General features: G+C 30.2%; 3 protein-coding genes across 3 annotated transcripts in view; all 3 read right to left on the bottom strand.

The window, feature by feature from the left end:
• The window catches only part of LOC139839437 (uncharacterized), a 61468-nt gene extending 44707 nt beyond the window's left edge, over positions 1 to 16761 (bottom strand). Inside the window, exons 1-2 of the mRNA XM_071829499.1 lie at positions 16681 to 16761; positions 16327 to 16468 (exon numbers count right to left, since the gene is read on the bottom strand). Of these exons, the coding sequence (XP_071685600.1) occupies positions 16327 to 16345 (19 nt within the window). The 5' untranslated portion in view covers positions 16346 to 16468; positions 16681 to 16761. The remainder of the gene's footprint in view (positions 1 to 16326; positions 16469 to 16680) is intronic.
• LOC139839438 (uncharacterized) lies at positions 11302 to 14926 on the bottom strand. The gene is made up of 8 exons (XM_071829501.1): positions 14673 to 14926; positions 14037 to 14220; positions 13848 to 13917; positions 13403 to 13609; positions 12687 to 12907; positions 12523 to 12601; positions 12179 to 12319; positions 11302 to 11925 (listed from the first exon to the last, which is right to left on the bottom strand). Exons 1-8 carry the CDS (start codon positions 14851 to 14853, stop codon positions 11839 to 11841), a joined length of 1170 nt encoding a protein of 389 aa, XP_071685602.1. The 5' UTR covers positions 14854 to 14926; the 3' UTR covers positions 11302 to 11838.
• Positions 16762 to 17722: 961 nt separating the features above from the next.
• On the bottom strand, positions 17723 to 18247 carry LOC139842149 (uncharacterized). Its single transcript, XM_071832323.1, has one exon. It carries the CDS (start codon positions 18245 to 18247, stop codon positions 17723 to 17725), a length of 525 nt encoding a protein of 174 aa, XP_071688424.1.
• Between the last annotated feature and the right edge of the window lie 421 nt (positions 18248 to 18668).

Raw genomic sequence — 18668 nt, 5'->3', positions numbered from 1 at the left:
TTATAAAAGAATATATATTGTGTGAAAGTAGTGAGTATAGTTGATGATTTGTTGAATCAGAATCGAAGAATGTAACATATTAATTGTGAATTTATATATCTCTCGGGTATTACCTACCCGTTAAAATATTTTCACCATTAACAGTTTGTACAAAAGAATTTTCTTAATTACAATCTTTATGAAAATATACCTACTTATATATTTTTCTTAGATGTAATCATGGATTTAATGAGTTAACATAATATTAATCTCATCTGGTTTTCGACTAGGACTAGAATATATAATCTCCAAAACTTTTAGAAACTACATATTCTCTGCAAAATATTTCTTTGATGAAGTTATGAATCAATACTTCATCGTTTGTTGTTGTTGGTATTCCTTGGTATCTATGGTGCGTATGACGTTGATGTTCAAGGTACAGATTGTGATGTTGAGGTATGGGATGCGGATGTTGTTGTTGGTGGTGGTACTATTGCTGTCGGTACTGCTGCTGGTGCTTGTAACCTTTGCACCACATTCTCTAAAGCCACTACCCGAGCGCGAAGCTCGTTGACTTCTTCTATTACACCGGGGTGATTGTTGGTTCGGACGAGTGGACGAATAAGATCTAGAATTTGAGATAATATATAATTGTGACGATACACTCTGGAAATGAGAGAGAAAATGGTGTCTCGAATAGGTTCGCCGGTAAGTGCTTCAGGTTCTTCGCCAAGAGGACAATGTGGTGGATGGAATGGATCACCTTCTTCTTGTCTCCAATGATTAAGTAAATTATAAACCCATCCCCAATTCATCCAGAATAGGTGATGGCTGATTGGTTGATCCATTCCAGTTACACTGCTTTCGGAGCTCGAGGAGTTCGAGGAATCAAGTGAGAAATCCATATTATATGATCGGATAAAGGGTTTTTGATATGAAATAGATTATAGGATTAAGTTTAGTATTCTCCGATACATAATTTACATATGTATATATAATACCAAAATCCCATAAATTAAGGAGAAATTTTTGGAAGATGTCAGGAAAAGTTTACAGTAACAGATATGCTAAGATATGAATTTTTGTCTATATACTATTTATGCAATAAATGCAGGAAAGCGTGTCTAGACTTAAGAATGATAAGCATGTAATTTTCGACAAGAAATAATAAGCAAAACTTTTAACATGAAGACACGGTCGAAGTCCAGACTTACTAATGCATCTTAACAGCTATCAGTTAGACACACCCATGCAAGACCTGGTTCGCTAGGACCAACGCTCTGATACCAACTGTGACGATCGCTCCAAATCCATATGGACGAACACGTCATTCATTGATTTCATTGTGAGGTATTTGACCTTTATATGATACGTTTTGTAAACATTGCATTCTTTTGAAAAGACACACCATAAATGAATATTTAAATCAAAAGTTTTCGACCTCTGATGATTTCTACATATAGACAATCACCATAAATAATAGTTTACAACAGTACTTTCGTTGACAATGCAGTCAAAATAAGATACATGGTGATGATTTGGTGAATGCAACGTTTCCTTGAAAAATATGTCATGTAAGACTCCATGCACATAGCTTGTCTAACATCTAAGCAAACAGCGAAAGACTTCTAGGAAACCTGAGAATAAACATGCTAACAAGTGTCAACCCAAAGGTTGGTGAGTTCATAGTTTTAATATTACACATAATCCGTATATCAATGTGGATTACAAAAGTTCAGTTGTTTTATTCAAAACATTTATCAGATTTGTGAGTTAATATTTCACATCATCTGTATATAAAAGTAAACCACAAGGTTCCAGTTGTTTCATCCGAAACGTTTATCAATTGGTTCTACAAAGTTGAGCACCCTGGTAACTAAGCTTTAACGTTATAATAAGTACCCCTGTTTTAACATACATGCAACCAACATGTACAATACACGCAAACCAACGTGTACTAAACTCAAATAGCATACGTCTGTTTTATAGTTCAGGCTAGGGTTTCTATATCTGGAACAGACGGGGATGTCAAGCCCTATGGATCCATATACAACTACTCGCGCCCACCAGTTCTTATAACTGGCAGTTACTAGTTACCAAAGCTAAGGGATTTTTAGTTCAAACTCCGTGTAGAATTTAGTATGTACTTGTATCCATTGCGTTTAAAATAAAGTGCATGTATTCTCAGCCCAAAAATATAGATTGCAAAAGCAATTAAAAAGGGAGCATATGAAACTCACCATTCAATATTGAGATTCAATATTGTAGGTAGACGTAACGATAGTGGATGATTGTATGGTTGGTCTTGGATTCACGAACAATACTCAATATCTTAGCTATAATCCGTTTAAAAACCCGTTTTGAAATTACCCGAACATAACCCCGTCGTAGTATTTTATGTATTATTTATAATAATAATAATGATAATAATAAAAATATTACTAATAATAATATGTTACGGAGTATATATGCTTTATGTATATGTGTGCTCCATTTGTTTTTCTCTTTTGAAACAATATATATATATAGACTAGATGAGAGGATTATGAGGCGAGTTGGACAAGAATTAAAAGGAGAAGCTTGGTTCTAGGCTATGACTTTACTACACGCGAGGCTTAAAAGTCAGGCCGGACATGAGTTGATGCAAAAGATGATGGGCCCTATTTTGTTCTGGAAAGCTACGCGTTTGCTTTCGGAGATTAAATTTAGCCACACAAGTCTTATAAAGATTCCATCTATCTCATTCTCGTGACACTACGATACATACAACTTCTAGTATTAGGTTTATAATAATAATAATAAATATATAATAATATATTAAATATAAAAAGATATAGAAAGAAAACAAAACATGTGACAAGTTGTTTTCAAGAACAAATTTCTTGTTTAAATCCGTGACTTGTTGTCTTGTTATTTATTTTCGATCCGTGTTTTCACGAACTGATATTTTATGCTCCGTTACCAATAATTGATGGTAAAAGTAAACAAAATCATAATTTAGGATAAAGTTAAAATATTTATTTTAATCATGACCAAGTAGAAACGTGTGGTAAAAAGTTTACTCATGATTAAAATAGTTATACGTTTGTTTTAGGAAAAACTGACCACCAAAAATGTAATATATAAAATTTATAGTTTATATAACTATAAATATAATTATACTTTTTAACAAAATTTAAGTTTTTTTTATATATAATTAAACTATGTCTATCTAGTGTTATATGCCACCTACCTTTGATCATAATATATGTGATATATGTTTAACTTTGACCCATTCATTATGTACTATAAAACTAGATTGGAATATATATATGTGCAATCCCATATGTAAAAATAATAATAATACCCTACTTGTTGTTATCTTCCACGTGAGGTAATAGAGACCAAAGGCCAAAATTCTCGTGATATTTGGTTGTAATAATGTGTCGACACCTTTATCTATCATTAAATCACGGATTGTTATTTGATGTACTATTAACAATAAATAATGTCAAAAAGTTTATAAAAATTCCAAAATTTAGGATAACGTTAAAATCTTTATCTTTTTCATGACAACTAAGAAACGGGTTGTCAAAAGTGATCTTAGATATTTATAAAGATTATATTCTTTTTTTTTAAGATGACATAACATTCTAAATTTATATATATATATATATATATATATATGTATATATATACATATATATATATATATATGTATATATATACATATATATATATATATATATATGTATATATATACATATATATATGTATGTATGTATATCTATTTACAATTAATTGTTCTCGAATCGTCGAAAATAGTCGAAGGGTATTTAAATATATAAAAGTAGTTCAAAAATTTTGAGATTCAGTTTTACAGACTTTGCTTATCGTGTCGGAAATGTTAATCATACAAAGATTAAGTTTAAATTTGGTCAGAAATTTCTGGGTCATCACAAATATTGATTATATTATATACTTTATAAATACAAATATAGATATATGATATTGATACAATACATAATACTCATCTAATCACAATCAATCTAATTATGTTGCTGCTCATGATTGGTACTTCATTCACTGTACATCGAATTCTATATCAAGTAGCAAACAAAGTTTGTTATCAATCTAACTCACCATCAAATTATTAATATAACAATATTACAAATATTCTTGCATAGAATAGAAGACTCACACATATAACTCTCTTTCCCTTCCTCTCTCATCATACCAACACCCATCGTTGTGCTACAACCGAGACCCAAAACCATCTTTTGAAAACCCTTGTTGTTCAAACCCATATCACCACCTGCAAATGATTTACTACTATATACGAACTGCTACAGCTGCAAGATATGTATGGTTCTGTTTCTGTCTACGTGTGCAGCTGCAGCTGCTGCTTGAATCTTTCTGTTTTGGTGATCAACGTGTACATCAAACCTGCTATATAAACCAAATGAGCTGTTATTTAACTGCTATTTTTGCCCTATTCGATTTAACCACCAAATAAATCATTTTCAAGTTAGTTGCTGCAACAACAAGAAGAATGCTACTATTGTTGTTGTCCGATTATAACCTGAAACCCAAACCATCTCACCCAACCATCACCATCTGTGTTGAATGCTGCACGATCAACTCTAGCTGTTGATGTTATCTACCTTCTGTTAACCTGCAATGAAAACCAAATAGCACCTACTACTCGTTGATCATTTCCTGTTTGGTCTTCACTTCATAAACAGGTCATTAACATACGAATCTTTGTCATCTAAATAATTTAACAAACACAATTTTAATAATTTAGATTTCAACTAAATAAATTCAAAACTCAAACTAATTATTAAAAATACTTACAGAATATATATCAGAATTAATAATTTAAGCTTTACAAACTAATTCAAAAAGCATATCAAATTTAATAACTTTAATATCAAGAATATATATATATTGTATACCAGATAACTAAGATTTAATGAATTGGTAAATAGCTCAGATTGTACAAGAAGCATAACTAATAAATATAGTCAATCATAAGAATAGATACAGATGAACTGTTGCAGCTATAAGTGAAACAAATCGAGCCAGGAGATGAACCTGTAAAATAGAAAAGATGATGACAGTTTCACAGATGATTCGATTTTGGAACCGAATTGGGGGAAAATTATAAAATAAATTATATTAGTAAATACAGATTACTTGGGTGATTTTTGGTATTCGATCAAATTAAAATACTGAAAATATAGGATTGAAGAAAATTAACAGAGTATTAATGAACCAATTAACTTACTTCACCAATTAATATATCGATTAATTGATTTATTGATGGAAAGTGATGAAGACCGATGATAAAATTGAACAAGGATGAGGACGAGTCAACAAACCTGCAATTCAACGACGATCACCGTTTGACTAATCTATTGCTGACGATGATGATGATTGTGGATTAAGTAGTCGACGAGTATTTTCCCTCTCCTCTGCATTTTTTTTATTTTCTTCTTTTCCTTCGATCTGAATTGAGAGGAGCCATACGCGTGTTTTTATATATGATATATTATTATTATTATTATTATTATTATTATTATTATTATTATTATTATTATTATTATTATTATTATTAATATTAAAAGTATAATCATTAATATTACTACATTTAAGTATTATTATTTTAATGTTACTATTATTATTACTAGTATCATTATTAATATTATAACAACTATATTAATATCATTATCAATACTACTATTAATATTAATATAATTATCATTACGATAAAAATTAGTATATAAAAATATATTCAACGAAACTATATATATATATATATATATATATATATATATACACACACACACACACACTTTTTCTTTCTTTCTTTTGTATATGAGATAAATATATTCAAGTAAGTTATTAATGAAACGTATAATTTAACATTTAATTCACTAATAATAATATATATAAATTGTTCAATCGCAATTATGTGTATTAATATATATATATATATATATATATATATATATATATATATATATATATATATATTTTATATATATATATATAAATGATATAGGTTGGTGAATCCGAGGCCAACCCTGCATTGTTCAGTTGTTCTATGTCGTCATATGTATTTTTACTACAAAATACAGTAATGTGAGTTTCATTACTCCCTTTTTAAATGCTTTTGAAATCTATATTTTTGGGACTGAGAATACATGCGCTGCTTTTATAAATGATTTACGAAATAGACATAAGTGATCGAAACTACATTCTATGGTTGGATTATTAAACCGAATATGCCCCTTTTTAGTCTGGTAATCTAAGAATTAGGGAACAGACACCCTAATTGACGCGAACTCTAAAGATAGATTTATCGGGCCCAACAAGCCCCATCCAAAGTACCGGATGCTTTAGTACTTCGAAATTTATATCATGTCCGAAGGAGGATCCCGAAAATGATGGGGATATTCTATATGCATCTTGTTAAGGTCGGTTACCAGGTGTTCAATCCATATGAATGATTTTTGTCTTTATGCATGGGACGTATGTTTATGAGAAATGGAAATATGAAATCTTGTGGTCTATTAAAGTTATGAAATGATTATTTATGATAAACTAATGAACTCACCAACCTTTTGGTTGACACTTGAAAGCATGTTTATTCTCAGGTATGAAAGAAATCTTCCGCTGTGCATTTGCTCATTTTAGAGATATTACTTGGAGTCATTCATGACATATTTCAAAAGACGTTGCATTCGAGTCGTTGAGTTCAACAAGATTATTATTAAGTCATTGATAGTTTGAATATATTATGAAATGGTATGCATGCCTGTCAACTTTCAATGTAAAGAAAGGTTGTCTTTTAAAAACGAATGCAATGTTTGTAAAATGTATCATATAGAGGTCAAGTACCTCGCGATGTATCCAAATGTAATGTATTCGTCCTGATGGATTAGGACGGGTTGCTTCACCACTGCAATACTTTTACTGTTAATCAGGACTATCAAACCACCATTGTTATTTAGAGATGTCGATTTTTGTTACTGTTACAATTCCTCATATGGATGACGATGAAATGGCAATAGTCTTGAATGAGGGGTTTGCAAGTGATAATAGATTAATGGATTTGTATTAATATTGCAAATAGGTATTCTTAGTTGAAATAGGAATTAATTAGGTAATTTATTTTGAAAATGATGAGGAAGAAGATTTTTAACTTGCAAAGATAGATATTAGAGGAAGATGAATGAGATAACTATAGAAGAGAAAGGTAAAGGTGAAAAGATATATCCTCACATGTTCTAAACATGTATGGATTTAACGAAATAATTGATGTTCGTTAGTGAGCAAGACTATCCTTGATTGAATACAAATCACAAGACTATATGATTATAAAATAGTTTAAGGACGAAACTTGGTGTTTTCGACAAACCAAAGAGACAATCCTTGAAGTTTTGTATTTTTTTTCACCTCTCAAGTTTTTTATTTTATAATTCTTCTCTTAATCTTTTAATTACACTTCTCACCCATCTACTTTTTATTTTTTTTAATTTAAACCCTCAACTAATTTTCCCATTTCTCCAAATAAACAAACACCAAAGACTCGACCAATAACATCTATCTAAATCTATATTCTATATATCTATAGTAATTGAGTCCTAAAATCATAAGTATGATGTATTAAATACATTTAATTCAATAAAACTTACCCACGTAATTTAATATACTGGTAAAAAAGGTTAAAATTATTATGGTAAAAAAGTAAAAAATAAAATAAAAATTATATTAAATAAAAATGTCATAAATAAATTTTAAGTAATTAATAATCAATAAATATATAAACTTTTCATTTTCTAAGTAACGTAAGTTATTTTTTTAGCCTATAAATATATATATATATATATATATACATATATATATATATATATATATATATATATATATATATATATATATATTCACTCCAACTGACTCCAGATGTCATAAATATGCTCATTAACCCAACTCAATTACTATTATTTTTTTACTTAATATAACCACTTAACAACATGGTAAAAGTTTATAATTTTATTATCTATATATATATATATATATATATATATATATATATATATATATATATATATATATATATATATATATATATATATATGTTCACTCCAAGTGTCATAAATATGTTCATTAACCCAACTCAATTACTATTATTTTTTATTTTACTCTATATAACTACTTAACAACATGGTAAAAGTTTATATATATATATATATATATATATATATATATATATATATATATATATATATATATATATATATATATACACTCCAAGTGTCATAAATATGCTCATTAACCCAACTCAATTACTATTTTCTTTTTACCTAATATAATCACTTAACAACATGATAAAAGTTTATACTTTTATTATCTATATATATATATCTATATATTTTTAGTCCTACAAGATTAAGTATGTTGTAATAAATAGAATTAACTAAATAAAAAAGATATAAAATAGTAAAGTAAAAAATTATGAATTATTTATGAATATAATAATTATTAAATTATTAAATACGTATCATTTATGAATAAATTAACTCTTGATTTTCATATGTATGAATTACCTCTTGCCTTTATCATCATAGTAAAAAAGTTAAAATTAAAATCTACCCATACTAATACATTTATAGACTTTTAGATAAATTTATATTATCATAGTTAAAAAGTTTTAAAATTAATCTACCAATTTTAATAAATATATAGACTTAAAGATAGATTTATATCAACATTCATAGCATATTACCGTTTATAATTGGGTAATGAAGTAGATATAATCCTAAAACTAAAGAATTGGTATAGGTGACTATTGTAGTTGATCATCTTTCATCATTAAGCTATTAGCATAATGAAAATGTAATTAATGAAATAATAGTATTATTTATGACATAAGTTAAATTTGTTAAATGTTTATTAAGCTAATTAGTTTTTTTTAATTTTCATTTTATTAAATATCTAACTTTTAACCTTTAATTTTTCCTACAATAAATAGATAAGTTTCAAGTTTCAAGCTTTTCATTTTTCTTATAATAAATATATTAGTTTTAATCTTTTCATTTTCTTATATTAAATAGCTAACTGCTTTGATACATTGTTATCTATAAATACTCATTTTCATTTGTGAAATACTCATTTTTCATTTCAAAGTTAGTCATACTTTACAATTGAAGTAATTGATAGAGTTTTATAGACGTTAGTTATTCATCATCATCGTCATTATGAATGATTTGTTCTTTCAATGTCAGACATACATCCATCACATTAGCATTATATATATATATATATATATATATATATATATATATATATATATATATATATATATATATATATATATATATATATATATATATTATTAAGATGTAATTGGTTTGGAATGAATTTTTATCTTATTTTAAGTAATTGTTTAGAATTCATTTAAAGATGTACATTTGATTTGTGTGTAGTTTTATTAATATATGTATATATGTATATATGTATATATGAGTGCGCTTTTTTTTATAGTTGTTTTTATCTTTTTTATGGTTGTCAACTCTTGCTCACTAACGATTCGATGCATAAATTTTAAAATATTAAAATTTGGAGCAAGCCGTGCAACGCACGGGCATTGCCCACTAGTTTCAAGGATGATTGACATATTACAATTAATAACTCGACTATTGTTGTTTCTTAATAGTTTTGCTAGTTAGAAAAAACCTTAGTGAAAGAAGTATTGATCTGGACTCTTCTTTGTCAAGGTCAACACCTGGTGAAAAACGATACTCATTTATTTATAGAATGTAAGGTTGCTTATCATGTTTGGCGAGTCATTTTCTTATCGAGGGATCTTAATCTTCCTTCTCCTTATAGAAATGTCGAGAATCAACATGATACATCCACCACTTGAGATGAGTTAAATTGGTTTCAAAGATCATTTTGTCTACAACAATATTGACAAATGAGAACTTTCGTAAAAGATGTTATACCTTTAAAATTCTCTACTTGCTCACTCACTATTCTTAATTCTCAAATGTACTAGTTAGTAGCGCAATGACAAATAAGTAACATCATTATTTCCAATCCAAACAAAATAAACTCCACCTAATTTTAAAATTTCAAACTTGACAAATAAAGAAGTTCGCATTTTATATTAAGATCAAGAAAGTAAATAGTACTCCGTATACTGTAATGAAAAGACCGATAATAAGTTTTTATGTTCAAACTATCAGGGAAAACAACTATTTTTAGTCAAATTTCGTATCCTATTCACTTATTCAGGTTATGTCATGACTGTATGTGACTTTTTTTTTACCCCCCTCAAAAAAATGTGGCCACTGATTCAATGACCAAGTAGAATAGTGAATATATAATATATAATATATATTAATATTAATATTAATTAATTGATGAACATTTCAGTAAATCAATATTCATATCATATTGGTTGTCATAGTAATCAATTTAAAAAATAAAATAAAGAACCATCTTGCCCTTTAGGATATGTATGGATGAAAGTAGCTTGAGCTTATAATTAGAGCTGGAGCTTATATTTTAAAGCTGAAAGCTGGAACTTATTATTTTTCATAAGTGTTTCGTAAAGTAATTGGAATTAGAACTTATGTGTGTAGATTGACTAGAAAGAACAATAATAATAATGATATATAATTATGTGAAAGGTAATTATGTAAATTATCATCTCACAAAAGCTAGGAGCTTATTTTTAAAGTTAGAAAGAGCTTAACCTTTAAGCTCTACTTTATTCATAAACTCTTTTTTTTTTTGTTACCAAACCAAGCTTAAAACCATAAGCTCTTTAAAATCATGAGCAAAAGGTGTCCATCGTCAATTTTCAGCTTCCATTTCGACTTCCATTTTGGAAGTTGAAACCGACATGGGTGGGGGCGTCCACAATGTCTATTTCAACTTCCATTTCAGCTTCAATTTTCAAATTTTATAGGAGAAAAAAAAACAACAAACAAAAATAACGACTAGTTTCCACTGTCCATTTGGTGAAATTGGGCAACCGACGGTGGTCGAGAAGTTGGGCCGGTGTCCATTTTTGTTCGGCGTCGGTCACTTAGCTGACGGTGGTTGGACACCGAGTGCTCTAAGCTCTACCCCATAAACTCTAAAGTTGTGTCATCCAAACACCTACCCAAGTTGTAACCTCTTTGAGATGTTTGATACATTAATCTTTTCCTATGAGAATACAATACAATAATTCAATAAAAGACTGTTTTAAATCACTTTTTTTTTTCTTTTCTTTTTTTGAAAAGGAAGTTTGTGTGATCTTATATATGTATATATGAAGCTTTACAGATTGTATGGATGGTGTGTAAAAACAAGGCCAAATACTCACAGGCCCAAAATCTCAACAAAACACAAATAGAAACTATGAACTGCACATATAAAACCTATAGCTTGATGCACAACTCGCCACCCAGGATTTTAACCAACACCTGTTCTGTTATGTGTTTTAAATCACATAACATAATCACTGTACATGGAAGCCTCACAAAATAAAAGTATAATGCAACTGTCTCACCATTTTGTATATCAGTGTCACAACACATCTGGCACTTTTAAGTCACGAACAGATGTATCCAACCACAGTGCCACTTGTACACACTGCTTTCAGGATTGTATTACCGGTACATACACAAGACTAGCAATCCCCACTCTCGTCAAAAAGCACATGCTAGATTTGTACATCAGGTTGCTTGATCATTGCACAAATCATACTCACATACAACCGTTCACAATTTGGAAGTTTGATCATATATATCCCATCCAAGAGTAACAACATCAAGAATACCTTGTTGTATATCGATACGATGAGCTGGACTTTTCTTGTCATCGTCTGCTCGCACTTCGCTCAAAAAAGGGCTTTGAACATTTGTAGCCATTTTTCATCTCTTCATCCATGTCATATCGTGACCTCTATAAAACAAACATAAACAACATTCTAATATGAAAGCCGAACGAAAAAAAAAAAAAAAGAATACACACATTGTCTAGAAATTAGGGTCAGTTCTCAGGTTTGGGGAGAAAGATATCAGAAAAAAGAAGAAAGCTTAACCATTTTACAAATTTTTTAGCTTTTAATAAATTTAGTAGTTTATAAAATAAAAAATAAAAATAAAAAACAATACATCTATAAAGCAGAGAGAGATATGTATATAAGTTTTGATACCTTGGAAGGGTTTGAAAGAATAGCATAAGCCTCTCCAATCATTTTAAAAAGTCTATCAGCATCTTTGTAAACTTTTTCTGCTATTTCCTTCCATAATAATCCATCATCTCCATTTTCACTTCTACTCACTGATCGGGCTGCCTGCATTACCAAAATAGGGTACGTCAGAACCATTCAAATAGTTAGCAATTAGAACCAGTTACTTATAAATGCGTAGATTTAGTTATGTTTATATCTCTAACTGAATAGAAAGGCGGACTAAAATGTATGAGTCAATGGGTTGAAAGGTTCCCAAAGACTAACTTTAATACATATCAAACCCAAATTAGGATGTTGCATAAAACCTTATCAGGATGATGTTTCAGTGCAGCTTTTAGATATGCCTTCTTGATTTCTGATGCAGCAGCACTTGATTCAACACCCCTGCAGTGTACAAACCAAATCATCATTCAATACAGAAAAAAGGTTTCCTCTTTAAATTATGACTTTAACAAAAATACGAACTTACAAAATGAGATACATATTTAAGGGAATTTTTCTTCTAGATTCCTTTTTAACGTTATTTAGCCAGCGATAAGTTTTCCTTAGCTCATTTACAGCGCTTGCTCCAGAAAGAAGGCTTTTTTCATCTATTTGTGATGTCAAAAGAGATACCAATCTTCGAATATCGATAGCCGCTAGTCCATAGTCTCTAATCATTTCATATAAGCTCGCACGTCTAGATATTGCCTGGCATTAATATTAATCATTTTTGAATCGTGAAATATGACCATGAGAAAGAATAAAAGCATAACATTGCTGAACCATTTAGACCATAGAAGACAAGATGGGTGGATAAGTCGATAGGGTATCATGTTCAGGTTGTCTTTTATCACAGGCCGGGTTGGATTTATCATAGGTTCAGGTAACTATAGTTTTTGTCTATTTTCTAAGGACTAAAAATATATATTGTGTTTATTTGTGAATAAAAAAATAATGTGAATATTTGGATAGACGGTTTAGGAGGTTGTAAGCATTAGATACAACTTTGAGCAACTTTCAATACTTTTTATGTTTCCCTATTGGCTAGATTTAATATCTGACACAAATTCATGGTTAATAGCAACATAAGCCCATTCTAAGTTGCATATGCTAAAATATTCAATGCTTTTAGTAAATAGTAAGAACGCCTTTCGTATCAAAAACTTTAAAACCAGGAAAAGTGATGCATGTTAGTTATAAAACCTTGTGATAGGTTGGATCAAGAGCAATAGCTAAGCTGCAATCTGCAATGGCATCTACAACTTGACCCAAAGCTTTGTAAGCTTCTGCACGGTTACAAAAACATATCGCTGCAAAAGGGCGTGTTACAACGCTGCATGATAAGGCACAAGTGTAATGTTCAACTGCATCTGCATATTTCCCGGCTTTATATGCTTCATTTCCCGCCGCCTGTCAAAAGTATATATATATATATATATATATATATATATATATATATATATATATATATATATATATATATATATATATATATATATATTTAGATACACGATTTCGTGCATACAAGATAACAAGATTACAACTTTGATGTAAGAAATTGATGTCACAACTCACAAGAATTTAATAAGGTCTATGAAAAACTATTAGGAGGACAATAAAATGTGTAACAATTTACTTGTTTCCGTACCTTTCTAGTTAAAAGCTCATGTATCCAGTCAGCTAAAGGTATGACCGACTCCAAACTCATACTTTTTAGCCTGAAACTCAATACAAAAAGAAGTCAACTTCCACATGGTCATATTTTGGTCCACCGGAATTAAAAAGGGGGAGAAAATGATAGAAAAGTTACACGAAATAAGAAACAAATATAAAATACCTTTCTGTAATATACTCAATACTCTCTTGTCTTTTTGTAAAATCATTAGCTTCTTCTGATTTACCTAAATAAAAGGGTGGAGTGCTTGATCCAAAAAAAGACGAGCTAGAAACGCCAAACGTATAGCCAAAAGTTGGTGTGCTTGTAGCACCAAGTGCAGGCTTTTGCCCAAATACAGATGAACCTGTAATGTGAATTGAAGGAAATGATATAATCACATAAATAAGAAGTAAAAGAAAACAATGTTGTTAAGAAGTAGTAACTCATAAACAACAATAAGAAGACTAACAAAACAAAAAGCATGATCAACAGATGGAACTATTACGTGCAGAACATATATGAAACTACTATGACCATAGTCAAGACACGTAGTGGAGTAGTTATAAGAAAGATTCTAACATATGCTTATAAAAAGGAGACAAAATGCAGAATGTGTCATCCAACCCATAGGAGCCACACTCGAGCAATATAAGAATGAATATGACTAAATCTAACATCTTGAACCTTTATTTGGTTACTGAAATTTTTGATCCCAACAGATAGCATTATCAAATTTGAACAAAATGGTAATAGTAGTAATTGATCACAAAATCAATATAAATATACAGATTATTAATAAGAAAAACACCACAAAACCTTTGTTTCTTAGTTCACAGGCCTCCCATCTAAATTCTTCATAACTTTTTTCTTTCAAAGTTGATGACTTAGGGGCGAATGGATTGGGAGATGTAATGGAAGAAAACGGATTAGCAGGCGGGCTAAATTCAGGCGACAAAGAAAAAGGGTTTTCCTGTGTGTTGTTAGTATTGAACCCCATTCCAACAAAAGACAGACCTGCAGGATTTGGGCCCCCAGAAATAAACAAAAATTTTTATATATAAGAAAACTAATTATATTAATTATTAATCAGAGAATCAATAGACAAATTATTTAGAAAAACACCACAATAATTATCACCTAGTTGATAAAGCTCCCATCTAAGTTCTTCATAACTTGTTTCTTTGTATGTGGGCATCCTTGATATTGAGCCTTCAAATCCCAGAGTACTGAAAGTTGATGAATTAGTGGAATAAAACGGATAAGTGCATCCGAAGCCACTAAATGCAGGCTTTTGCTCAAATACAGACGAACCTGTAATAATGTGAATTACAGGAAATGAAATAATCACATATATAAAGAGTAAAAGAGCACAATGTTAAAATAACTCATAAACAACAATAACAATAACAAGACTAATGAATCAGAAAGCATAATCAACAGATGGTACTGTTACAAGCAGAACAAAGATGAAACTACTATGACATTAGTCAAGAACTCAAGATGCGTAGTGAATATGTGAAGAAAAAAAAATGTTTTAAAAGCCGAGGAAAGAAAATTTAGCAAGACATACTAGTGAATGAAGGAAATATAAAATGAAGGTTAGATTTCTTTATTTATTTATTTTTTTGAAAAGCAAAATGAATGGGGAGAAGCCAAGTTTACGTTTTTTACATGCTTGATATAGGCTACATTCTTATGTATAAACACTTAATATGCCTAGGCTCCTTCTTATGGATTCCTATAACTTTGCTCCTATGGGCTTGCATGAAAATACGATTACATTCTTTATTACGTCTTTCAATACAACGATCTCTAATTACATAGAGTGCCACTACAGGAAGATAAAACTGAAAATCTCAAAAGTGCTACGTATCCTTAACGTGTATACCCTCGATACAGGGTTCAATTATCATTTTAGCTGTTGAGCCAATATCACACCAGACTTCACTTTATAATTGACATGTATTGAGTTGTTTTTGGTCAAAGTCACCATAACCAAAGGCTTACCAAGCTTTTTTATAAGCTCGCTACCTCACTTACAGACCTGGGTAAAACAAACAACTGTACCTTTGGTTTTGATTTTATTTGTAACTGTATATACTCCAACAAAATACAATAAATCTACCCTTATGTATCCTCAGATTTGGATAAATACTTATTAAGTTAGTAAAGCAGTCAAAGACACATCTCATGGGCACCAAATAATCTAATGTAGCACCAATACAGAGATTAACAAATATTTGCATACTGAAGAGTTTTGAAAATACTATATAACTCGCAACGAAAGCAAAATAACAGGTAGTACTTCACTGCCACTTTATCCTTTAAATTCATAATGTATGAGAGTAGCACAACACATATGTTTATATCTATAAAAGTAAAAAGATAAATACATGACAATACGAATGTGCATATAATAAACATAAAGTTATATATAGCTTTAATAACAAAAAGAGCAAAAACAACTTACAGTTACTAGAGCCAAGCATTGTTCCTTCCTTATTATTAGGGCTCAAAATATAAGTCCAATTGAATACAGGCGTACACCTGCAAATTCGTGTCCACTAGACCACTATGCAATATCAATCAGCTTAGCGCCTATCGAATTCAACCTATTCATTCATCAGTACAACAATAAGAATTCATTAAAGCTAGGGTTTATTAAAATGAGAACAAACTTAGTACGAGAATTATATACGAACAGCTACTAGTATTCTAGTAATACTATTAGAACATTATATATGGATAATAACCGATGAATGTATATGTATGTATGTATGTATGTATATATAGATTTGAATATAAGTTAGGGTTATGATTGTACCTACGATACACGTATTGAAGATGATCATTCGCCAAAGAGAGGGATTGAGACGGAGAGGCGATATGTCTGTGAATATGTCGAGCCGTTAAACGGGTCGGTTAACAAGTATTGATATAATTTAATTTTAAACTTTAAATTTTAATTTAATTTAATTTAAATTCAATTTAATATTAATTTAATTTAATTTTAATTATAATTCGAATATTATTTAATGTAAAAAACGTAACAAAATGACAATATAGTGGCTATTAATTAGTACATTAAAACGCCTTGCACATTGCGAAATATGTCATGTACTTTGGTCACATATACCCATTTTGTTGGTTAATTAGTGACTGTTTTAATCATTGTAAATGATTCTTTTTATATTTCTTAACACATTGGTAAAAGAGTCGTGCGCTTTGTTTTCAAGTAACACATTATCATTATTATTTAGTACATAGAGAATAAAAGATATTATTTTTTTGGGTAAAGGGTTTTATCCGGTAAATATTTTTATAAAAATAATAAAAATACAAATAAGAACAACGACCGTAAGCGCGCCTTACGGCGTCACAAACAACCACAAACACAAGCTAGACCTACCTACGCAAGGACTAGCAAACACAATGACAATTACCTACCTAACTAAACAAGAACAAACAAATTACAACCAGCCTTTTTTCATTTCAAATGTTGTCGTTTCCTTGCCTACATTTTTCCCTGCCATAAATTTGAAATGTTTCGTCTTTATCAGATTCGACATCGCTTGGCTCATCAATTAAGTTATATTATATATATCATTATTTAAGGCTCCAAACAAATTTTGAATCTTTACTTGAGAGCTCTTACTTGTCCCAACTTCCGAATCTCTTCTCTCCATTGGGTCAACTTTCAGCAATCCATTATTATTATTATTATTAGTGTTACTTTGGGCCACACTCTTCTTGCGCCTATAAACCAATTTTTGCTTTGGCTTTCCCACACCAAATCCAGCCTTTTGTTTGTTATTAACCTTGCTTACCCCATTAGATTCTTTTATGCCAACTGGTACATAACAATCTTAATCCTTAGACTGAATTTCTACGGTTATAGTAACATTTTTTGGACATTGAGACTCCGTGTGCCCAAAGATAGCACAAGACGCATATCGAGGGGGCTTCCATTCATATTCAACCTTTAAAGTACATATGGATTTTCTCTTCCCATCGATACTAGGAATCGCCATTTTGATGTTCTCTTTTAACTCCCTATCCGACGAAACATCAATCAATGCTCGGGCAAAATTAGGCCTCCCCCAAGACTCTAAACACATTGTACTCGTGTATGAATCTAACTTCAAAGGATAACCAATATTTGATGCTATAACGCTCAATCCTATTTCAGTAAATCCTGCAATAGGGACATCATGTATCTTCACCCAAACCGGGACACGGGTTAAATCCTCCTTTGTTAATGAAACATCAGGAGACCATGAGTCAAGAATTATAGGAGTTGAACGTATAATCCATGGGCCCGATTCTAGCACTCCTTGCAATTCTGTTTCCGAAGCAAACTTAAAGAAGAAGAAACTCTTAGAGTTCATCATTTTTTTCCAAACCGAACTTCTTCCATACGTTTGTAACACAGTTTTTAACAACCGGATATGCTACTCGTTGGCCTAGAAAGTATCCATAAAGAGTATTGTTGTATCGTTCATTCACTTCAAGAATAGATGCCCTCGCCAACTCCACATCTATACCATCATCCAAACTAACAGAAGGCTCAATGAACCTAAAGTCCACTGTCTTTTTTTTTTACTTGGTCTCCCAGCCGCCTGAGAATACGAAACATAAGGTGTAGGAACTTTTTCACTCCCATACGTATCCTCCATCGAACCATTAAGAACCGACTGTTTTTCTTGTTCAAGAGGATCAAGATCCACAACTTTGTTCTTTGGAGAATCAATATCCCCAACTCTCTCTACACGATCCTTGATCTTGAGTTCGACCTTTTCATCAGAAGAGTCT

This window comes from Rutidosis leptorrhynchoides, chromosome 4 (assembly GCF_046630445.1).
Source record: "Rutidosis leptorrhynchoides isolate AG116_Rl617_1_P2 chromosome 4, CSIRO_AGI_Rlap_v1, whole genome shotgun sequence".
NCBI lineage: Eukaryota > Viridiplantae > Streptophyta > Magnoliopsida > Asterales > Asteraceae > Rutidosis > Rutidosis leptorrhynchoides.
Note: the sequence above shows the minus strand (reverse complement) of the source record. Positions and strands in the feature narration are given on the sequence as shown.

Coding starts and splice junctions, on each gene's coding strand:
- LOC139842149 (XM_071832323.1), bottom strand. CDS start 18,247: ATGATGAACTCTAAGAGTTTCTTCTTCTTTAAGTTTGCTTCGGAAACA.
- LOC139839438 (XM_071829501.1), bottom strand. CDS start 14,853: ATGGGGTTCAATACTAACAACACACAGGAAAACCCTTTTTCTTTGTCG. Junction 14,221..14,672: donor CTGTGAACTAAGAAACAAAG/GTTTTGTGGTGT, acceptor TTCACATTACAG/GTTCATCTGTATTTGGGCAA. Junction 11,926..12,178: donor TTCTTTCAAACCCTTCCAAG/GTATCAAAACTT, acceptor TTTGTTTTATAG/AGGTCACGATATGACATGGA.